Here is a 25,181-nt window from a genome sequence, read left to right as displayed (position 1 = left end):
TTAAAACTATTTTTAGGTTTAATGAGTCCCTACTGTAGCCCCTTAGATTATAATGGAAAAAATAATTTTATGTTGTTTTTTAAAACATAAACCTTATTAAGCATTATTTTATCCAAAGTATAATCTGGATGTTAGTAATGACAGGCTCCTTTATCCAGAAATATCTTCTTTTTTTTTTTTTCTTTTTGAGACGGAGTCTCCCTCTGTCGCCCAGACTGGAGTGTACTGGTGCGATCTTGGCTCACTGCAACTTCCGCTTCCCGGGTTCAAGCAGTTCTCTGCCTCAGCCTCCCAAGTAGCTGGGATTACAGGTGCCCACCACCACGCCTGACTAATTTTTGTATTTTTAGTAGAGATGGGGTTTCACCATCTTAGGCTGGTCTTGAACTCCTAATCTCGTGATCCACCCACTTCGGCCTCCCAAAGTACTGGGATTACAGGCCTGAGCCACTGCGCCTGGACTTCCAGAAATATCTTTTTGAAACGGAGTCTTGCTCTGTCGCCCCGGCTGGAGTGCCGAGGCATGATCTCGACTCACTGCAAGCTCCGCCTCCAGGGTTCACACCATTCTCATGCCTCAGCCTCGCGAGTAGCTGGGACCACAGGTGCCCGCCACCATGCCCGGCTAATTTTTTGTATTTTTTTTTTTTTTAGTAGAGACGGGGTTTCACCGTGTTAGCCAGGATGGTCTCGATATCCTGACCTCGTGATCCGCTTGCCTCAGCCTCCCAAAGTGCTGGGATTACAGGCGTGGGCCACCGCACCCAGCCCAGAAATATCTTCTTAAAGTCCTTTGACAGTTGCCAGTAAGAGAGTTTTGCCTTTAAAATGCAAAACTCCGTCTCCCCACAATCTCTTGCAGTTTTCTGAATGCACTGTTATTATTGAACACTTTCTTACCACTTTGCCCCTGTTACTCCCCCTGCCTGGAGTCCCTTTCCTGTTTATCAGTTTGTTTGAACTCCTGTTCCTCCTCCTAGCCTTAGATGCTATGTGACGTGTGACATAGGTCAGATTCACCACCTCTTCTCACCTTGCATTCTCCCACAGTTCCTATGAGTTGTGTGACCATGTTCTGTGTTCCTCCTTGGTCTTGAAAAAGCAACCTCTGCATAGACTAAGTAGATTGTGAGTTTCCTGAGGGCAGGGACTTTGTCTTGCTGATTTCTGTCTTGGGTAAACTGCCCATAAGGTTGGTTGGGTATCTTAGGATGGGTCCTTTTATAGGCCTTGGTTGAATTAGTGGCAATCAACACTAGGCCTTTATTATTCACTTAGAGCTGCTTACAGGGTGGTTGTAAGGATTTAAGATGTGTGAAAAAGACTAGCATTGAATTTGTTGCAGGCTTTATTAGGTGTTTGTTAAATCTCAGTAACTTGATATGAATTAGTTTAAGCCAATGTTTTCCTAACTGGTAAATAAACTTACTATATTGAGAAGAATGGTACTTTCTATATAGGGTTAAGAAGAAAGGAAGTGAAAGGGTGGATGTTTTTCAGTAATAATAATGCCATTCAGATGTGCACAGTATTTGATAGATTTCAAAGGGCTTTTTACAAAATCTTATTTGATCCTGTCAGCAGTGTTTTGAGGTATTTTCCCTGCTGTAAAGACTTGGAGTTGTGATTTGCCAAAATTATAGTGCTAATTCATAGAAGCCATTGAATTTATGCATTCATTTATGTATGTATATATGCATTCATGCCTTTGAAATTTAGTGCTGCCAATTCAAAAGCTTAAAAAGGCTCTAGAGTGAAAGGTCTCATTTCCACCCCTGTTCCCAGTCACTCAGTTGTCTTCACTAGAGAGAGTCACTATGATCTGTTTCTTGTTTAATCTCCTGGGGTATTTTATGTATGTGCAAGCAAGCAAATATGTACATATATTCTTTTTTTTTTAAACAAACTAATGGCATCACACTATACCTTATTCTGTACCTTATTTAAAATCTTTATTGTAAAATGTACACTGCTTACAGAAGTGTTTAAACATGCATGTGCAATTTAAGGAATACTGATTAAAAACCACCTGTGTACCTAACACCTAGGGTACAAAATAGAATACTGCTATCATTTCCAGTACCTTGTGCGAACCTAGCCATGGAAGGAAAGGGTAATAGTGCCCCCTTAGAGAGGAAGGCTTACAGAAGACACTTTGAACAGCATCTGTGGCAGGGTCTGGTTTTCAGCTCCTCGGAGAGTTTGCAAAGTCCCTTTTGGGGAAGTCAGTGGACAGAGCCATGAGTACTGGAGTCACAGGGTCATGGAAAATGTGGGCTCACTGTAGTTGGGGCATCTGATAGGATTCTAATGTATGGATCACTGGTAGAAATGTGATCAGAATGGACTGCTGTGCTCTGTGTTGTTTACTTTTATAATCTCCCCATAGCTCACCTTCAACTGTCAAGAGTATGTCAATTAACTGAGTGGGCTGAGTTGTTCTTGCAGCAGGACATGGAGGGGAGAGTAGGAACTTCATTATCTTTATTAACTTTTTAATTATACTTTAAGTTCTGGGGCACATGTGTACAATGTGCAGATTTGTTACATAATGCATGTGCCATGATAGTTTGCTGCATCCATTGACTTGTCATTTACGTTAGGTATTTCTCCTAATGCTATCTCTCCCCCAGCCCTCCACCCCTGACGGGCCCCAGTGGGTGATGAGGAACTTCGTTATCTTATGGTCAAGACAAGCCAACTACACATAAGAATCTGGGCCAGGCTTACCTGAGCAGTCTATCTAATCTTCTGACTGAAAGTTGGGTATGGTAGCACTAGGCGTCTTGGTAATAATGGCCGTCCACGCAGCTGTCAACAGAGTTAAAGTATTTCATTGTGGACTGATTGCCCTCTACATCTTGTATATAGCTGTCATCCCAGGATCTTCCTTCAGTATGGTATTTTTTCCAACAACAATTGATTTTCCAACTCTCTAACACTACCTAGATGTCCAAAAATTCAATTAAATTCTAACAGTAACTACTTGGAGTTAGCGCAGACCCACAGTTAAGGACTCAGTCCCATAAGACTGCCCCCTCTTTATAACCAGCTGCACATGAGGTCCCCAGGCTACCCCCACTTCTGCCCAGATGACCATAAATTTTGGAGTTCCCATGCCCTACCTAATTTGCTAAAACAACTCACAAAACTCAGGAAAGCACTCTACTTATTATTTATTTGTAAAGTAGACAAATGATCAGCCAAATGAAGAAGTACATAAAGCAAGGTCCAGAAGGGTTCTGAGTGCAGGAGCTTCTGTCCCCATGGAGTCAAGTGCACCACTGAGATGTGCTCACCAACCGGAAGCTCCCGAACCCCCCTTATTCTGAGTTTTTATACTGAAGTTTTATTATGTAATTGTGACTGGTTAACTCATTGGTCATTGGTGACTGAACTTAACATCCAACCCCTCTCCCCTTCCCAGAGGTAGGAGAATTGGGGTGGGGCTGGGAGGCAGAAGTTCTAACCCTCTAATCACTGTGGTTGGTTTCTCTGGTGACATTAACTCCCTGCCCCCTCACCCCATGAGTCATCTCAGTAGAATATAAGAACTCACCTATCACTTAAGAAATGTCAAGGGAACTCTGTACCAGGAACTGGGAACAAAGACCAAGAATATTTTTTATTATACCACTAGGATCTTCCTAGAAATTCCTTTGTCTCTCCCTCCTATATAGGGTACTGTGTTTCTTCTATTTTTGCTTCTCACGTCTTGGTTTTACTTTCCCATTTTATTACTTCTGATAGCAGCTTCTTATGAAAAGGTGTAAGATTTTAAAAACTTTTGAGACCTTGTTTGAAGTGTTTAAGTATTTTTATTCTACATCTAATATTTTATTTAGAACTTTGCAAGTGCATAATTGGAGGTGTGAGACAAATTTCCCTGAGAATCAAGAAAATGTTGCTTTGTTATCTTCTAGCTTCAAGTGTTGCTGTTGAAGTCTAAAGCCATTCTAATTCTTGATCCTTTGTATATAATTTTTTTCTCTCTTGAAGCATGTAGAGTCTTCTTTTGATCTCCAGTGTAGTGATATCTCACAATGTTATGCCCTTTCCTAGATACTTACTGACTTCCATTTTGAAAACTTTTCTTTAATTAATTATTTGATGATTTCCTTTCTTTTTTTTTTTTATTTTTATTTTTGGTACTCCTGTTACTTGGATATTGACATCCTGGACTAGTTCTCATTTTATCTTTTTTTCCCGTTTTCTGTTTTAAATTTTTTTGCTGTGCTTTTTGAGAAATTTCTTCAACTTTATGAGTTTTTCATTTTTGCTGCAATTTTTAATTTCCAGGAGCTCATTTTTGTTTTCAGAGTACTCATTTTTAGAGCATTTTACTTTTATTTTATGATTGCAGTCTGTTTTTGTACCTATACATTATTATTAGTTGGTATTCTATCTATTGAAAGAGTGAGATTTTCTTTTCTATCAATCAGTCAGGACTCATGGATTTTTCTTGTAGTCATTTGTAGTCAATGAGTTATAATTCTTTTGTTTAGTTTTCATGTTATGTGGCCTATTAAAATGAGTTAGGGAGTGTTTTTTTCTAGTCTCTGGATGACTTTGTGTAAGAGTGAAATTATCTGCTTTTGGTCGGGCGTGGTGCACATGCCTGTCAATGCTTTGGGAGACCAAGGTGGGCAGATCACCTGAGATCAGGAGTTCAAGAGCAGCCTGGGCAACATGGTGAAACCTTGTCTCTACTAAAAACACACACACAAAAAAAGAAAAAAAAAATTAGCCGGACGTGGTGGCACATACCTGTAATTCCAGCTACTCTGGAGGCTGAGACACAATCGCTCAAACCTGAGAAGCGGAGGTTGCAATGAGCCAAAATTGTGCCACTGCACTCCAGCCTGGGCGACAGAGTGAGACTCCATCTTAAAAAAAAAGAAAAAAGAAAAAGAAAAAAAATTACCTACTTTGAAAGTTTGGAATGGATGTGTTCATAAATTGTCTTTTAAAAAATGCCTGGATCCGATGCTATCTTTAAGGGACTTTTTAAGAACAACTGATTTAATTTCTTTAATGATTAGTGTACCCTAAGGTTCTATTTCCTTTTTTGTTAGAACTTGATAGCATTTTTAAAAAGTTATTCATTTCACTTAGATTTTCAAATTTGCTGGCATAATGTTGTTTACAATAACCTTTTATTATCTTTTAAATCATAATCCCTTTTGAAGTTTTACTCTGTTTCATTCCTGATATTGCTCTTTTTCTTTTTCTCTCTCAGGAAAAAGCCTGCAGAAAAGCTTGTGTTATCAGTTTGAAAATCTTTTCAAAGAACCAACTTTTGGTTTTACTAACCTCTGTTGTAACTTTTAAATTTCTATTATATATTTTCCTTCCTTTTGTTTTTATTGGGTTTTTTTTTTCTGTTGTTCATTTTCTAACTTTTTAAATGGATGCTTAGTTTTTTTAATCTTTTTATTTTATTTATTTATTTTTTTGAGACAGAGTCTCTCTCAGTCACCAGGCTGGAGTGCAGTGGCATGATGTCAGCTCACTGCAACCTCCGCCTCCTGGGTTCAGGTGATTCTTCTGCCTCAGCCTCCTGAGTAGCTGGGATTACAGGCATGCACCACCATGCCCAGCTAATGTTTGTATTTTTAGTAGAGATGGGGTTTCACCATGTTGGCCAGGATGGTCTTGATCTCCTGACCTCGTGATCCACCCACCTCGACCTCCCAAAGTGCTGGGATTACAGGCGTGAGCCACTATTCTTGGCCTTTATCTAGTCTTTTAAGATTTGAGAAAAACCTTTGAGGTGAGTGGTGGAACCAGGAGGCTGTCCGGGGAAGAGTGTTTCAGGAAGAGGGAAAGTCTGAGGTAGGAGTGTCCCGGGTGTGTTAGAAAGAAAAGTGGAAGTGTTAGAAGTGGATGTGGTAGAGTTTCATGAAAAATTTTATGATAAACATGAAAAATACCTTTACATGTGGTACTTTCCATGCTCAGATATTTATTTGGTATAACAGCTGTAATGAATAGAGAAAACACTGGTCTCAGCCCCTCACTAATTTTTTGATCTGGGGCTTTTAGATTTCCTTCACATTCAGTTTCTCTATTGATAATTTATAATTGTCAGGGTTAGATGAGACAAATGGGACTGTACTCACACAGTAGGTGCAGAGTAAATGTAGTTAAATGTTTTGAATTTAGCATATTTACTGAAGAGTGATTTCTATTCATTTGAATGCACGCTTCTGTGCTTTGTGCATCCTGACCTTTGCTACCCTTGCCAGTCTGCAAACAGCTGTAATCACTATAATCAGTAGTACCCGTGGCCTCTGGAGTCTAGTATTTTCCTCCTTCGCTCATTGTTTCACTGAGCTGGACTTTACTTGAGATGGTAATTTAATCTTCTTTCTTTGTATTCCATTGAAAACAGTAGCAATTGTTTTCACAGTTGTTAGTCTTAGATGCAGTGATACCATCCCACTAAGGAGCACTGTCTTTTTCATACATTTGATCAAGGCATTTCCTGGTCGGGCTGCAAAACCCACTGTAAACAATGCCCCTTGTTAAACAAGTGATTACTTGTTTCTTATTGGACTGGTATGGTATTTTGCTATGTTGCTAACATTCTTTTCCATTAACCACTTTTATCCTTTAGGTCGCGGTAGGCAAAATTTTTTTGTAAAGGGCTAGGTGGTAAATGTGTCAGGCTTAGCAGGCCACATGTGGTCTTCACCATACCTAACCTTTTAAAAATGTGAAAACCATTTTTAGCTTCTGAGTATGCAAAAACAGGCATTGGTCTGGATTGACCCACTGCTGTAATTGCCAGGATTGATCCCTACTTTACACCATCCATATGTATATAAAAATATGTGGTAAATGACAGCAAATAGTGCCTTTATTCCAGGTTGAGCTGTACTTTTTCCCCACTTGTTATTTCTTAATTCCTTTTATTTTTCATTACTTCTTCATTTTCTTCACCTTTGTGTTTTCCACCTGTGTTCTCCATGAACCAAGAAATCTGTTTTGCTTAGTGAAGACTTTGTCTTTATCCCTTTCCTTAATTACTTAATTCATATCATTTAAAAGTATTTCCCATTCCTTGGGGCATATTGAAAGGAAAGAAGCACTTCCCTTTTTTGGATCATCCCTTTTGTTACCTTTCTCTCATTTTCCTTTACTAATAGGAATTTACCAGAAAAATCTAACAGGGCTGAGTGTGGTGGCTCATGCCTGTACTCCCAGCACTTTGGGAAGCCGAGGTGGGGGAGTTCGAGACCAGCCTGGCCAACATGGCAAAACCCTGCCTCTACCAAAATACAAAAATTAGCCAGGCATGATGGCATGCGCCTGTAATCTTAGCTACTCGGGAGGCTGAGGCAGGCTTGGACCTGGGAGGTGGAGGTTGCAGTGAGCTGAGATTGTGCCGCTGCACTCCAGCCTGAACAACTGAGTGAGACCGTGTCTCAAAAAACAAAACTAAACTAAACTAACAACAAGAAAAAAGAAAATCTGTTAACTTTACCAGATTGCTCTTTGAAATTAATTTTCTCTGTTCCTTTGCTTGATTTGAACCCCTCTATTCTGCTACTCTTTTTCACGTTATTTCACTGCAGCTTACCTGTAGCCATGAGAATAATCATTCTCAAATATTGTTTTTATTATATTACTCCTTTAAAGACAAGTATATATTTAGATTCGGTATGTAATATAGTAATTTGGAATTCAGAGAGTATTTTAAAAACCTTGTCTTACTTTGATATATTAAAAAACTATCTTCTGTGGAAATGAGCATGGGCTCTCTCAAATGTAGCAATGTGTATATAGATCAGGCTATATTTATTAGTGCTAGAAGTGTGTCATTTATTTCAAAAGTAAAACTAATGGTGTGTGTATATCAAGACCCTATTGAGAGAATCTGAAATACTGTTCTTTAGTAGAAAAAAATAGACTGAAAGCTCATTTCTAGGGATAGTATCTTGGAAGTTTTGGTGCAGACCTTGCATCATATTGTAAGCCTCAAAAAAATTGTTAAATGAAAATGGTTATTGTATGATTTTTTTCCCCTTTATGCTGAGCCTTGAGGACGAGGAACTGGGAACAAAAAAAAAAAAAAAAAATGAGGGGAAATGTGGCCTTTCCTTGGAAAGTTGAGCAGGGAGGTTCACAATTAATTCAATACCTCAAGATTTGTTTAAGTAATGGGAAAAGTCTTTGTACATAGTCTTTGTACATTTGTTTAATATAAAAAGCATTGTCACTAACTTTGGTAATGGGCAAGCCATGATCTTTGAGCCTCTGACCTTTTAGGATTACATTTCTTTTGAGTCTTCTGTTTTATTAACTTTATTTCTGAGCGCATGCTGAGATTGTTAGTAAGAGCATGCTAAAGCTAACCTCTTTTTCTTTTTTGGTAGTGTGATAAGATTGCGATACCAAGGCTGAGCCTTAATTGTGATGTATATGAATCTAAGCAGGATAATCATCAATCTGGCTTGGTATATATGACATAGGAAGTCAGGTCAGATGATAGCTGCAATTCTAGGTGGTTAACAACTTCCTTAAAAGGTGTTCAGTAATGGATTAATTTTTCTAGAAATATTAAGGTAGGTTTCTTAGAATATGACACATGGCTGTGTTTATCGTGTTCTAGTCAGTGCGTTTATTGATAACTTGTCAACATTATGAATATGTCAGTCTAGAAGAGATGTTAGATGATAGAATTAGAGTCCAAAAGATTTCAGCATGCTGAGATAATCTAAAATTTGATAGAGATAAATGTGAAGTCCTAACCCTGGGTTCTAGACAATAGTGGGGACGTGTTTTGCAGGCCATACCTACAGAGTTGAATATATTTAAGAAGTTGAGTATGTGTCTAAAATTTGATGTGGTTATCAGAAAAGTTAATCCTATCCTGCCTGCATTATGTAAGCATAGTGTCCAGAAGAGTTAAGGTAATAGCTTCTCTGTACTGTAGTCCTTGTTTTGTTTTTGGCCTCATATTATGAGATACTGAATTTGGAAGGTGATCAGGATGATATAACAAATGAGGAATCATTGAATAAACTTCAGGTGAAAACTTGTATTCAATATAATGATAATCTTTGAATATTTAAATGATATTTTGGGCTTATTACATGTAGATTTAGAGGCCAGAGTTAGAGTCAATGGGTGGAAATTAATTAGGATGCATGTTTGGGGCTCAGCCCAGGTAATAACTACTCACCCATAAGATGTACTGCTTTGGTGAGATAGTAAGCCTTCTATCGCTACAAATGCTCTGGCAGGGGCAATGTAACAATAAGGTCACAAATACTGCTGAGAGAAGCCCTGCACTGGTTTACGCCATTCTCCTGCCTCAGCCTCGCAAGTAACTGGGATTACAGGTGCCCACCACCACACCCAGCTAATTTTTTGTATTTTTAGTAGAGACGGGGTTTCACTGTGTTGGCCAGGCAGGTCTCAAACTCCTCACCTCATGATCTGCCCACCTCAGCCTCCCGAGGTGCTGGGATTACAGGTGTGAGCTACCACGCCTGGCTGGATTTGGCAATTTCTTATTATGGTTATATCAGTTTTCACTTTTTACATTTTGAGACTTAAAATGTTTAGAATTGTATTATCCTGCTGAATAAAATATTTTTATTATTATGAAGGGATTTTCTTTAATTCCTATAATTCTTTTTGACCTAAAGTCTTTTATATCTGATATTAAATATAACCATACGAGGTTTCTTCTATACCAAGGGTGATGTATGTCTTTCACTCTCCTAGTATTTTCAACTTTTGTTATCATTTTAACATGTATCTTACAAGCAACATATAGCTGGCTTTTGTATTTTTACACAGCCAACTACTTTTGTTATTTAATTGGAAAATGTAGTCAACTTAAATATATTGTAAATACTGATATATTTTAATTTTTTTCTTATTTTATACTTTTGTCTTGCTTTTTCTTTTTCTTTTCCCTTTCTTGCCTTCTTTTGGATTTTTTTTCTCTAGCAGTTTTGAAGTTATGGAGTTTCCTTCTTGTAATGGTAACCTCAGCAATTTTAACATGCATATTCAGCTTATCACAATCTAAATTTGCTTAATGTTACTGTTCTCCTAAAACACTTGACTTTCAGTTTCTCCAAACTTGTGTGCTATTGTTATCATCATGTATTTTAATTTCCAGCTTAAAAAAATTTAACCACACAGAGCTCTGTTGTTCTTATATTACCGATGTGTTTAGACCTTTGTTCTTCATTTATATTTGCATCTCAGACTTTCCTTAAAGGATCATTTTTCTATTGCCTTTAGAATTTCCTTTACTGACAGTCAGCAGGTGAGAAATTTTGTAAGTTTGTACTCCTTCCAAGTTCTTTTTATTTTATTATTTTTTATTCTCAAAAGATTTGTCTTAAATAGAATTCTATTCTACCTTAGCACATAGCAGGTACTATTTCACTTTTAGCTATAAACAATTTGGCTTCAGTATTGCTTTTGAAAAGTCAGTTTTTCCTCTTATTCTTACTTCACTGAAGGTACTCTTTCTCTTCTTTCTGGCTGCTTTTATAATTTTTTTTTCTCATTATAAAATTCCACTATGATATTTCAGTATGTGGATCCATTTTTAGTAATCCTGTTTGGGATTCATTGGGCTTCTTGGATATTTAGATGAGTATCTTTTTTAGTTTTAAAAAGTTTGAAGAGAAGTTGCTGAGAATATTTTCCTGCCTCATTTTCTTTCTTTCTTTTTTTTTTTTTTTTTTGAGACAGAGTCTCGCTCTGTGGCCCAGGCTGGAGTGCAGTGGCACGATCATGGCTCAGCGCAACCTCCGCCTCCTGGGTTCAAGGGATTCTTCTGCCTCAGCCTCCTGAGTAGCCTCAGCCATGCGCTACCATGCCTGGCTAATTTTGTATTTTTAGTAGAGACGAGGTGTCTCCATGTTGGTCAGGCTGGTCACAAACTCCTGACCTCAGGTGATTCGCCCGCCTTGGCCTCCTAATGTGCTGGGTTTACAGGGGTGAGCCACTGCACCCAGCCCATGGCTCTTTTTTAAATATGCACCATGTCTTTGACTCTCTGCTGTGGTCTGGTTAATTTCCTCTGACCTGTCTTCTAATTCACTTATTCTTTAGTTTCTCTAATCTGCTGTTAAATCTGCTCATTGCCTTTCTTATATCTAGTAATATGTTGTCTATTTCTGGAAGTTCTGTTTAGTTCTTTTAAAAATCGACTTCTTTTCATGTTGTTTTATCTCTTTGTTGTGGGTATGTGACTGAATGTGTCTCTGTGGGCTGAGCTGCGTATTTTTCTCAGAATTGTATCTGTGGAAAATCATTTAGGTCTAGAGTGAAATTGAGTTTCTCCAGAGAAGATTGCAATTGCTTCTGTCATTTGCCTACAGCAGGGGTGTCCAATCATTTGACTTCCCTGGGACACATTGGAAGAAGGCTAATTGTCTTGGGCTGCACATTAAAATAAACTAACGATAGCTAATGAGTTACACACACATACACACAAACACACACACACCTCATAATGTTTTAAGAAAGTTTATGAATTTATGTTGGGCTGCATTCAAAGCCTTCCTGGGCTGTGGGTTGGACAAGTTTGGCCTAGAGCCTCTTCTAGTCCTTGACCCCTTAAAATTAATTCTGGGTTTGAGATTTTTCAAAACAACCAAGTAGTATTTTAAGTTGTAATTATCTGTGTGAGGGCTGACTTATGGCTTTGAATTCTCAGGTAAGCTGGCTTTCTTTTCGTTTTTCAAAGTTATGGGTCAGTGCAACCTTTTTAATTTTTTAAATAGTCCCTTTGGAATATGACAGCTCATTTCCAGTTTACCTTCATGCTGAGGGATACACACACACACACACACACACACACACACACACATGTATATTTAAAGATCTAACTTTTTTAGGATCTCCAGACTCCCTACTTTAGGTGGGTCAGTGTTCTTTGTCTCCGGTTCCCAGAGGCCATCTTAGGTGGATCAGTGTTCTTTGTCTCCTGTTCCCAGAGGCCTTGTATTAGTCTGTTTTCACACTGCTGATAAAGACACTGGGCAATTTGCAAAAGAAAGGGTTTAATTGGACTTCACAGTTCCAGGTGGCTGGGGAGGCCTCACAATCGTGGTGTGGTGGAAGGCAAAGAGGACCAAGTCACATCTTACATGGATGGTGGCAAGCAAAGAGAGAGCTCGTGTGGAGGAACTCCTATTTTTTAAACCATCAGATCTTGTGAGACTCATTCACTGTCATGAGAACAGTGCAGGAAAGACCCACCCCCATAATTCAGTCACCTCCTACCTGGTTCCTCCCATGACACGTGGGAATGGTGGGAGTTACAGTTTAAGATGAGATTTGGGTGGGGACACAGCAAACCATATTATTCCCCTGCTTGCCCCTCCCAAATCTCATGTCCTCACATTTCAAAACCAATCATGCCTTCCCACCAGTCACCCAAAGTCTTATCTCATTTCAGCATTAACTCAAAAGTCCACAGTCCAGCATCTCATCTGAGACAAGGCAAGCCCTTTCTGCCTATAAGCCTGTAAAATCAAAAGCAAGTTAGTTACTTCCTAGATACCAAGGGGGTATAGGCATTGGGTAAATACAGCCATTCCAAATGGGAGAATTTGGCCAAAACAAAGGGGCTATAGGCCCCATGCAGGGCAGTCAAATCTTAAAGCTCTAAAATGATCTCCTTTGACTCTACATCTTGTATCTGGGTTATGCTGATGCAAAAGGTGGGTTCCCATGGTCTTGGGCAGCTCCACCTCTGTGGCTCTGCAGGGTACAGCCTCTGTCTTGGCTACTTTCATGGGCTGGCCTTGAGTGTCTGTGGCTTTTCCAGATGCACAGTGCAAGCTGTCAGTGGATCTGTCATTCTGGGATCTGGATGACGGTGGCTCTCTCCTCATAGCTTCACTGGGTGATGCCCCAGTAGAGACTCTGTATGGGGGCTCTGACCCCACATTTCCCTTCCACGCTGCCATAGCAGAGATTCTCCATAAGGGCCCCGCCCCTGCAGCAAATTTCTACCTGGGCATCCAGGCATTTCCATACATCCTCTGAAATCTAGGTGGAGGTTCCCAAACCCCAGTTCTTGACTTCTCTCTACCTGCAGGCTCAACACCATGTGGAAGCTGCCAAGGCTTGGGGCTTGCACCCTCTGAAGCCACAGCCCAAGCTCTACATTGGCCCCTTTCAGCCACAGCTGGAGCAGCTGAGATGCAGGGCACCAAGTCCCTAGGCTGCACAGAGCACGGGGACCCTGGGCCCTACCCAGGAAACCATGTTTTCCTCCTATAATAGGAGGGGCTGCCATGAAGACCTCTGACATGCCATGGAGACATTTTCCCATTGTTTTGGGGATTAACATTTGATTGCTTGTAACTTACGCAAATTTCTGCAGCTAGCTTGAATTTCTTCTAAAAAAAATGGGATTTTCTTTTCTATCACATAGTCAGACTGCAAATTTTCTGAACTTTTAAGCTTTGCTTCCTTGTAAAACTGAATGCCTTTAATAGCACCCAAGTCACCTCTTGAATGCTTTGCTGCTTAGATATTTCTTCTGCCAGATACCCTAAATCATCTCTCTCAATTTCAGAGTTCTACAGATCTCTAGGGCAGGGGCACCAATCTCTTTGCTAAAACATAACAAGAGTCACTTTGCTCCAGTTCCCAACAAGTTCCTCATTTCCATCTGTGATCACCTCAGCCTGGACTTTATTGTTTGTGCCACTGTCAGCATTTTGTTCAAAGCCATTCAACCAGTCTGTAGGAAGTTCCAAACTTTCCCACATTTTCCTGTCTTCTTCTGAGCCCTCCAAACTGTTCCAACTCCTGCCCATTATCCAGTTCCAAAGTCACTTCCACATTTTCAGGTATCTTTTTGGCAGCACCCCACTCTACTGTTACCGGTTTATTGTATTAATCTGTTTTCACGCTGCTGATAAAGATATACCCGAGACTGGGGAAAAGAAAGAGGTTTAACTGGACTCACAGTTCCACATGGCTGGGGAGGCCTCACAATCATGGCAGAAGGCAAGGAGGAGCAAGTCACATCTTACATGGATGGCAGCAGGAAAAAAGAGTGCTTGTGCAGAGAAACTCCCATTTTTAAAACCATCAGATCTCATGACACTCATTCACTATCACGAGAACAGCACAGGAAAGACCTGCCCCCATAATTCAGTCACCCCCCACCAGGTTTCTCCCACAATACATGGGTATTGTGGGAGTTACTATTCAAGATGAAATTTGGATAAGGACACAGCCGAACCACATCAGGCCTGCAAAGCCAAAAAATTGATAATTGAATTTACCCAGTTTGGCAAATGCCTTCAAAGTGAAAATCAGCTTTAGAGAGCTCAGTTGACCCTTCTCTGTTCCTGTGTTCCTATAACTTCTGTCCTAAGTATTTCTGACTTTCTTACCAACTTGTGAATGTATTTAAGAGAATGTTTTAAAATGTTTGCCCAGTATTTTCTGTTGTTTTTATCAGGAAGGTTAGTAAAGGTTCCTAGTCCTCTGTGTTGCTGTAAACAGGAGAGTCTCTATATTTTTATTTTTGCTTCTCTATTCCCAACTAGATGGTATCATTCTTGAGGGGAGTGATCTTGCTTTGGACTTCTTTCGCCTTCTCCGTAGTACAACACTCAGTGTTCAGTGGACATTCAGTTACATAGGTAGACACGTAGCTAGAAAACACTTTTGAGGGTTTCCATTTTACATATTTCATATCTGTTATATTTTTTAACCTTCCCAGTTATTTGGTAAGGTAGGTTATTTATTTATTTAAGACAGGGTCTCACTCTGTCCCTCAGGCTGGAGTACAGTGGTGCAATTATGGATCACTGCAGCGTCAACCTCCTAGGCTGAAGTGATGCTCCTGCTTCAGCCTCCCAAGTAGCAGAGACCACAGGTACACACCACTGTGCCTGGCTACGTTTTTTATATTTTGGTCTCAAACTCCTGGGCTCAAGTGATTCTCCTGCCTTGGCCTCCCGAAGTGTTGGGATTACAGGCATGAGCCATCATGCCTGGCCATTATTACTGCCTCCATTTTACTGATCAGTAAACTAAGACTTAGAGGAAGAATTTGGACACAAATCTGGTGATAAGTAGGGGTAGAATTTAGATTCGTGACTATTGACTCATAATTCTGTGTCCTTTCCACTATGCCATTTTGCTTTTTAGTTAATGTCATTGATATTTGACATCTCCTGATTACTTTAGCTAGATATGAAAATTCTAGAGAAACCACTGGATTCATAATATCTTGATGAAATTATCTCTAAATCCTCACCTAAAAATTTTTTTAGATATTTGTTTAAGCTTTTATCAGTAACTTAAAACAATATATTGACTTCTGTTACAGAAAGCAGAAGAATTGGTCTTTTTTGTTGTTGCTGCATTGTGAAATATTTTTGTTGTAAAATATAGGTAATTTTTGTCTTTTCCAACAGGTGTGTATGTAATATAGATTGCAGTGGATACAGTTTTAATCCTGTGTGTGCTTCTGATGGGAGTTCCTATAACAATCCCTGTTTTGTTCGAGAAGCATCTTGTATAAAGCAAGAACAAATTGATATAAGGCATCTTGGCCATTGCACAGGTAAAATCCATTTTATTTATTCAGAGACCCGTCTTTACTATTGTATACATATAATTGTACATTTGGTAGTGTTTCAAATTTGCAAAATGAGAAATCCTCGAAGCTTTATTTTATTACTTTGTATTTCAGATTTTTTTATTACTACTTTAGTTTTTTTCATTTATTTTCATCTTTTCAAGACATAAACCATACTTCTTGGTTTTTATTTAGTTAGTTCTTGGTTACTAACTGATCCTAACATGGAATTATAATTATTATTTATAGTTCTAATGTCATCTCAAATTTGGAATGATTATAGCTGTTTAAGAGTTAGATAACTTGTTTTAATTTCAGTAAAACTGTGTTATTACCATATATTTGTTAAACCTCTTTTTATACAGCATAATAATTTACTTTGTTTTCCCATTATCTGTATCATTTTTCCCTGTACATATTATGTGTGATTACAGATTTTGGTGTGAAGTTAGAGAATGTAAAGAAAATGTATTGCCTTTTGCTTAAAATTCTTTTTGCCCTTCTTGCTTTTTGTTATAGCTTAGAAACCATGATACCATATAAGAAGGAGTTTTTGTTTTCCACCCCTACTAGAAATATTCAGTCTCTAAAGCCAGAGGTTCCCAATTTTCTTTCCTCAGTAATATTCAGATGAGTTGGGAAGATGGATTATTTCCTTGGTCACATATGTGGGCCAGGCACATATTCATGGACTAGGATTGTACATCTTTCTTGCTTACTGGTTCCCTTCTTCCTCTCTTTTTAGACTTATTAAAGGGATATTATGTTTTTATCTGAGCTAAAGGGAAAAGGTTGTAAGCCAAAATTTGGTACATTATATTGGTTACAAATTATTTGTGACACACTACACAATTGGTTGCAGTACCTCTGGTCTAAACTATCAAAGAATACCCAAGAAGCTCATCAGACAATTTTTAGGTAGGAGTTGAGTGTGGGCATGATAGAGGACACCATTTGCTGACAGGGATCCCTTGTAGTTAGATGTCCCACTTAGCCTTGATCTTGAAGAAGTATGGTCCCCCCACCCCAATGGAGTGGCATTTAGAACTTGGGTGGGAAGACTAGCTTAAGGAAGGACTATGTTCTCTGAGGAAAAGATGCATATTTGAATGATACTCTTTGGAATTTCAAGTTCAGAGCACTTGATCAGTGTATTAGTTCATTCTCACATTGCTATAAAGAATTACCTGAGACTGGGTAATTTATAAAGAAAAGAGGTATAATTGGCTTGCAGCTCCACAGGCTATACAGGAAGCATGGCTGAGGGCCTCAGGAAACACAATCATGGTGGATGGCAAAGAGGAAGCAGGCACATCTTACATGGCAGGAAAAGGAGGAAGAGAGAGCAAAGGGAGAGGTGCCATGCACTTTTATAAACAGCCAGATCTTGTGAGAACTCACTCACTATTATGAGAACAGCAAGGGGGAAATGTGCCCCCATGATCCAGTCACCTTCCACAAGGCCCCTCTTTCAACATTGGGGATTACAATTAGACATGAGATTTGGGCAGGGACACGGAACCAAATCATATCAGTCAAGCTTGAGAGTTTAATTGAAATGCATCCTTTGGAGTGATTGGGCCTTAAGTTTTATCTTAGTCCCCTCTGTAATCTTTCATCCACAAACTTAACTGTGTCTTTCCTTTGCCTCCCCCACTAGTATTGGGAAGCTTGTGCTTCTAAACACGTGGTTATGGCTCATTTATAGTCTTCCCAGTCCAGGTGCAGTTCTCAAATCAGGGGTCATTTTTTATAGTAAGCGTTTCATAACACAGCTGAGAGTCCCTATTTATCTTAATCTGTTGTTTCCAGGGTAACAGTGGGTAGGAGAAGGTAAATCTTGAGGCAGTTGTCTTTTAGAGAAAGAAAGGGTTAACCCTTTCTTCTCAGAGTAGGTGTTGTTTTAGTTTGCATAGGAGTTTTTAAAGGAGGTGACATTGGAGCTGAAGTATAGATGAAACTGACTATTCATCATGCAAAGAGCATGCAAAGAGCACTTATACCTGGGATGCCTTGAGGCCTCAGACAGAAATAACATAATTGATTTAGAGAATGGTAGACAACGTGAGCAGGATAAGGGGACAGAGGTGAAGAAGAACTTGGAATGATTTGGAATTATTGGGCGTATCATGATATAACTTAACCATTGTATATATCTTAATTTGAGAACCGTTTTCTCTTACAGATACAGATGACAATAGTTTGTTGGGAAAGAAAGATGATGGACTACAATATCGACCAGATGTGAAAGGTACTGAATCATGTGTCTCCAAATTTTGGCCAGCTATGGAAATACGGTCACTAGCTGTCCTTATTAGTTCTGTTTCCATTATAACAACACCTCTAACTTTGCTCTCTATAGTAATATACATAACACAGTTAATTAGTATTAATAGTAACGGAAACAGCCAAAGTGCATCTCATTTTATAAGGTTCTCTCATATGTGCATTCTTTGATTAAAGTTTGTATTGAGATAATTTTAGATGTACATGCACTTGTAAGAAGTTATACAGAAAGATCTCCCAATATGTTTTATAAAAATCCTCTTTACTCCTCTAGAGTCTCCTGTTAACATGTTAACATGTGCCTGATGCCCAGGTCTTTGAACCTTGTTCCTTTTGCCTGAAACTCTTTATTTCCTTTCCTGATTAATTCCTTCTTATCCTTTTAATCTTAGCTTGGAAGTCATTTTGTTTTGGGAAATACCCTTTGACTCTTAAGTCTATATTAGATACCTTTCCTGTATACTCCCTTCTCTGAACACTTAGCCCACTCTATTATAACTGCCTTTTTATTCATCTGTAACCCCCTCTAGGCTATGAGTTCTGTGAGGAGAGGAGAACCTGTCTGTCATGTTCACTCTGTATCCCTAACCGTAGCCGAATATCTGGCACATAAGTGGGTACTCTGTGCTTGTCTAAAGAGTGGATGTGGCTCAAAGAAGCAGTAGGTTTTATTTACACAAGGTCTCATGTAGTAAAGGTCAGAGCAGAGGCTGGATTCCAGGTCCCTTGACTTCAAGGCCGTTGCTCTTCTTGCTTGTTTTCACACCCATTATTTTGTCTGATTCTTATGACTGCTCTGATAGGTAAGGACCAATGGGAAGATTGGTAAGGACCAATGGGAAGGACCAATGGGAAGATTGGTAAGGACCAATGGGAAGGACCAATGGGAAGATTGAGGATCAATGAGATTGTATCTGGTTATCTTTGGCCTTCTAGGCCAGGACCTCTATATAATCACAGGGGCATCATTGATCCATTTGTTTGGTTATACCATTAAAAGATATGTGATCTACCTTTTATACCAAATTTCTAAACAATATGTAAAATGGGAGTGATAATAGTACCTGTTTCATACAGTTTCATAAAAACTAAATGAGATAATACATGTTAAGTGCTTCGAACAGTGTCGGATATACTTGTAAGTGTTCAACAAATGGTAGCTGTTATCATTGAGTAATTTGTTACTTCTCTTACTTGAATCATATCAAACCTGAGTTAGATGAGCTCTGAAATATGTCTAATGAGGCTCAAGGATAAGACTAAAGATGGGGTGGGGGTTGGGATAAGGTGGAGCTTAGGAACAAAGTGAGAATGTCTTCATAATAATAAAAAGGATGGTATGAGCTCCTGAAATATGTCTCCTATGTTGATACACAATGCTGTATTTAAAATAGAAAATTTCCTGTATTCTCGTAGGAGACAAAATAGGTCAGATTCAGTTTTATTCACTATATTGATAGTACTTGACTAGAATAGGAAGGCGATTTTTCAGTATTTGGAAGCTCATACTTAGGGCAGTTTGGGGACTTGTGTGTTCCAAAGCACTTGTGTACTATTGATAATGGATAGTTTAGAGCCTGGGCCACTTTTGAGACACTGAAAATCTTTTACACATAAGAATTGATCTCTAATTTAAATGAAATTATCATAGTTAGTAGATATAATTTATTATGTACCTAATTTATACTGGTCATTTTAGTGTTTGTAGTTAGAAAGATATCTAAAATATATGCATCTTTAAAGATCTTGTGATATAGTAAGTGCAGATAACCAACTTCTAACAAAGTAGAAACTGATTATTGCTATACGTGTAGTACAGTTTAAAAGTGCAATGGGAATTCAGAAAAGTCGAGGTTAATCTTTGGTGGGGAACAGTGGGAATCTGTGAAATGTCGTGGAAGAAGTGGAACTTGAGTGAACCATGACAGTGGGAATCTGTGAAATGTCGTGGAAGAAGTGGAACTTGAGTGAACCATGAAGGATGAACAGGAGTCAGAAGGACATCTAAGGAGGATAGGAGAGCATGAGCGTAGATATGCACACAACGTTATGACAGGATGTGTTGGAGAAAGGTAAGGATTCCTTTCAGCTGGAGAATAGGAGGCTTAAGAGGTAGAAGTGGAAGGCAAGGCTAGAAAGATAGCTTGGTGCCAGATTATGTAGTGTTGAATTCTGTGCTACTCTAGGGAATTTAGACTTTATTTGTGGGCAGTGGGGAATCATTAATATATTTGAAAAAAGCAAGGCTACAAAGTTAACCATTTGAAAGAATGATACCTGGCAGAAATATTGTGCATATTGTATACATTGGGATGGACGCAGGGATATCAGTTAGGTAAAGTCAAAAGGAATATACATCTTCTTAGATATGAGAGACAGAGAGTTAAAAATGACTTAAGACTTCAAGCTCAGATGGCTTAGATAATGAATTCTGTTCACAGAACTAAGGATATTAGGTAGGTGAAGGTGTTTGGTATAAAGTAAGGGAGGAGTTGATGGTGGAGATGGTTGATTGTATTTTAGAGTTTGAAGTGCTTGTGGAACTCATACAGGTCACTTTGTTCAGTATAAATTTGTGAATCGTCTTTGGATATAGAGGTGATAACTGAAGCCACAAGAATGAATGAGAGAGAGTTGTATTGTCTGTTATAGTAGCTACTGGCCACATGTAGCTATTTAAATTTAAATTTAAATGAAATTAGCTTGGACAGCATGGTGATACCTTGTCTCTAAACAAAATTAACTGCTTGTGGTGGTATGCGATGTGGTCCCAGCTGCTCGGTAGGCTGACGTGGGAGGATGGCTAGAGCCCAGGAGGTCGAGGCTGCAGTGAACTGATCACACCACTACTCTTAAGCATGGACGACAAAGCAAGACCCTGTTTTGAAAAAAAAAAAAAATTAAAAGCATACTAGCCCTATTTCAGATGTTCAGTAGCCAGATATGACCAGTGACTGCTATATGGGACAGCACAGATACAGAACATTTTCAGAGTTGAAGAAAGTTCTGTTGGACGCACTATTATTTAGAAAGGAGAGAAGGCCCAACTTGGGATGAAGCAGAAAGAGGACTGAGAGGAAGAAAATCAAGAAGAGTACACAGAAGCTATGAGGGAAAAGATGACCAGTAGCTTAAAAAGCTACAGAAAGGTATGAGAAGACAAGGACTAAACTATGCTAGAATTTGAAGACAAGGGGATCATTGACAATCTTGGACCAAGTTTCTTCCATGAAGGATGAAAGATGAAACCCAAATCGTAAAAGTGTTCTCATAGGAAATAGAGGTTAAATGGTAACTCTATTTTTATTGTGTGTGTTTATTTATTTTTACGTCATTTGCTTTTATTTTATTTTTTGTTCTCACAGCATTTATAGGAGGCCATTAGTAAATATCCACGTCTGCAACACACAGCCAAGATTGGGTAGGTAAGGCAGTGATCTGGGGATGGAGGCTACAAAATGAAAAGCAGGAACACAGCACCAGCAAGAAGCTGGAAAGATTGGAAGACAGTGCTCAGTAAGAAATGTCTTTTAAAACGTAGCTCTTAGAGAAGAGTGCTCATGAAATGGAGCATTTGAATGTCTAGAATAGCTGCTGAATTAGAGCTTTTCTTGGGCTGTTGGAAAGCTTGTGATAAATATTGAAATTGGAGTGTTAGAAGTTCTGTTGTAGATGTTGAAGTCATAAAGGATATGATTGAGCATGAGTTGTATGGGTGATGGGTATGTGACATTTAGAAAACATGTATCTATGATATATAAACAGAATAGTATAATAAAGCTCATATACCCAGTACCCACCTTCAACAGTTACCATAAAGGATATGATTGAGCATGAGTTGTATGGGAGATGGGTTTGTGACATTTAGAAAACATGTATCTATGATACATAAACAGAATAGTATAATAGACCTTATAAACCCAGTACCGACCTTCAACAGTTGTCAGCATTGTCATTCTTTGTCTGTATACCTCCACCCATGTGATTATCATTATTCTCATTTTATAGTTTTTAAAGATGTAATTGATAGCACTGAAATGCACAAATCTTGATCAATGGATATACTTCACATATACCACACCTTATAATCAATACCATTTCCACCTGCAGGAAGTTTCTTTGTGGTATAGGACATTTTAATGTGACCATTTTGATTCAAAAATATGCTCATACAGCCTATAATCTAACCATACCACCCTTTTTATTATTATGAAGACATTCTCACTTTGTTCCTAAGCTCCACCTTGTCCCAAACTCCACCACATCTTTGGTCTCATCCTTGAGCCTCGTTAGTCTCTCCTCCTGCTGCTGGCCAGGATACCTGAGATAGCGAGGTATTGATATCATTTCCATTACTGGTGACTGTTTAGATATTTCGGTCCAGCCCTTTTGATATGCCCTTTTAAAAATGATTTTGACAAATATGCCTCATCAAAAGGAAAGACTGTGAGCCAAACGCTAAGATCAATGAAGGAAATCAGAGAATGTCATGGAGCTTGGTGGAGAGTCATGCAGAGGATGATTAGCAGGCTCCTAAGAGAGGAAGGTGCTGGGGAGCTGAGAGTGGAATGCTGGACTGGAAGTGACAGTGGTGAACACATCAGGGGAAGAGGGAAGGAAGGGAATCTAGGAAGTAATGCGGTCTTGGTACATCAGGAAGATGAAAGGACTATTTTCTAAGGGAGTAGTTGAGGTAGATGAACTTATTCATGTTAGAAGGGGTGTTTCTCTGAGCACAGTGGGCAGGCTAGGAAAGGAGGAATCAGGGCTGGTATGGAGGACAGTGGGGTTTAGAATTGGGAGAGTGGGAGGCATTGGAGTGTGGGCAGTAGTTTACATAGCAGAAGATAATTCCTTAATGGAGTCCAAGCAGACTGTGGTTAGGGAAGGATGTGTGGAGGGATATGTTAGTGATGAAGGCTGGGGGGTGCAGGGTAGTATAGGGAAAGCAAGACAGAATATTTTGAATTTTTTAACTGTAGAGATTTATAGAAATAATGAGCCCTAGGGTTACTGATGCAGTGTTGATATAGTTGTGAGCTCAGCAGTTTACCTTCCAGGTATGTGTCTCCATTGCTAATAGCAACTCCTCGTGCTTTATTTTGGTTGTACACTGTTGGACCATGACAGATAGCCAGTGGAACAAGCCTTTGCAGATAAGCCATCTGGTACTGGGTTTTTTTATAACATCATCCCTTAGAACCACAACTATCCTTTGTATTTGAAAACACTGCAGCTGGTGGTGGATTTGTTTCTGAATGCCTCTGTGGGTGAAAGGAGCCATTTGGTGACCAAGTGTACTTTTTGTATTGTACACACACACACACACACACACACACACACACACAGACTGTTCAGAGACTAGCAGTTGCAGTTGTTGTTCATGGAGCCTGTCACCACTTGACTAAGGGCTTGTTTAGGCAGGATCATTCTGTGCTCAGTTCTTACTGTGTGCAGGTGACATCTCTGCTGTTGTTTCTGAAACCATGTTATGTTACATCTTTTGAGCTTTTCTATTTTTCCTTTTTGAACTTGGCTAATTTACTTGGCCTGGAGAGCAGGTGCTTGGCCATTCTGCTTTTTATCTGTTTCCTACACATCTCCTAGGATAGCTTGGAGAAATAATACTGTAATGGCTAAGAGCTTGCCCTCTGGAGTCAGACTTGGTCTGTGCCTACTAGCTGTGTGTCTTGATTTCTCTGAGCCTCATTGATCACATCTGTAATTAGGGACAGTAATATCTACTACCTAAGATCACTATGAATATTAAACACTGTGTTACTGAGTTCATTGTCAGTGTTATTATGGTTATTTTTAAAACTTTTGTTTCCTAGTTTCATGTTCAGTAACCTGGCTGTGCTCAACAGTCTCACCATTGGTGAGTTAGTTATCTATCTTACCATTTAATATTATTGTTCATAAGTGACATCAGTAGGATATTCTTTCATTTAATAGTTATTAATCAAGTGCTCTACTATGTGCCAGGTGCTTTCATGTATTTGTGTTATTTAGTCCTCTTAACAACCAAGTTTATCCTCATTTTGCAGATGAAGAAGCTGAAACTGCAGGAGTTTTACCCATATAGAATGGCAGAACAGCGACTGGAATTCAGACTTTCTGGCCCTACATGCTGCTACTTCTCTTTGTACCATGATTCCAGAATTCTTTTCTGCCTCCTTGCTTTCTTAATTACCTTCATATATTTAATCCCCTCTGAGCTATTACCTTGGTGGACCTTAATACTTCTTCTCGAGCCTGGAACTTTTTCTAAGCGCTGGTTTCACATATTCAGTTGCCTTTTACTTACTTGTTTGTTTTGCCATTGCTTCAAACTTGTGGAACTACCATAGTGCCTGGAACATAATAGATGCTTAAAAAATACTTTTTGAATGACTGGAGATCTAAACTTGGCCTCAGCTTACTACATTCTCTCTACAGAACCCCCATCGTTAGGCTCACATTTGGAGTCATTTTTACATAATTCTGAATTCTGTATTACAAGCATCTTCAATAAAGAGAACAGTTTTGTTCTACTGAACACTTAAATGTACAGGGGTTAGTACTGGGTACCACTCTTCAAGATAGTTGTAAATTGTTGGAATAGGAATGGGACTGGGGAAATCTGAGCTTAAAAATAAAAGATTGGTTAATAGAGGGGAGAGGGTAAACAGATGTGGGGAAGTCTGCATCAAGTTGAAGCGAGGTTTCATTCAACATAAAGAAAATCTGATGGTATTAGAATGAACCATATTATGAGTTTTGGAAGTGTTCAAGTAGATATAGGCTCTGAGGGTTAGAAAACTAAAGATACTCCTTTATCAAACCATATGGCCTCCAAGGACCCTTCCAGATCTGAGTTTCTGAGCTCATTCACTTTCCAACGTCTTCAAACCATTTTTATTTTTTCTGTGTGTCTAGTGTCTACTCCTACTGCTGAGATTTAGCTTAGCTTTTTATTGCCACAAGTTTGGATTATGTACTAACCTTCTTTATTTTTTTGAGACACAGTCTGGCTCTGTCACCTAGGCTGGAGTGCAGTGGTGCGATCTCAGCTCACTGCAACCTCTACCTTCTGGGTTCAAGCGATTCTTGTGCCTTAGCCTCCCGAGTAACTCGGGTTACAGGTGTGCACCACCATTCCCAGTTAATGGATTATGTATTAACCTTTTAATTGGTCACCTGATATATCTATCAGGTGATATATATATATATATTACATATGTATAATATATATTATGTGCTATTTCTGTTATTTGAAACTGAGTATCCAGTAATAAGGTCATTGAATCTGGTTAATGTTAGA

General features: G+C 39.0%; 1 protein-coding gene across 1 annotated transcript in view; it reads left to right on the top strand.

Moving 5' to 3' along the window:
• TMEFF1 (transmembrane protein with EGF-like and two follistatin-like domains 1) overlaps nt 1-25,181 on the top strand; it is a gene marked incomplete at its 5' end in the record, with an annotated part of 100,327 nt that overhangs the window by 53,646 nt on the left and 21,500 nt on the right. Inside the window, 2 exons of the mRNA XM_011951030.1 lie at nt 15,429-15,577; nt 17,778-17,843. Coding sequence (XP_011806420.1) covers nt 15,429-15,577; nt 17,778-17,843 — 215 coding nt within the window. The remainder of the gene's footprint in view (nt 1-15,428; nt 15,578-17,777; nt 17,844-25,181) is intronic.

This window comes from Colobus angolensis, unplaced genomic scaffold (assembly GCF_000951035.1).
Source record: "Colobus angolensis palliatus isolate OR3802 unplaced genomic scaffold, Cang.pa_1.0 Scaffold313, whole genome shotgun sequence".
NCBI classification, from domain to species: domain Eukaryota; kingdom Metazoa; phylum Chordata; class Mammalia; order Primates; family Cercopithecidae; genus Colobus; species Colobus angolensis.
The sequence above is the reverse complement of the archived record's forward strand: the minus strand, read 5'-3'. Positions and strand labels throughout refer to the sequence as shown.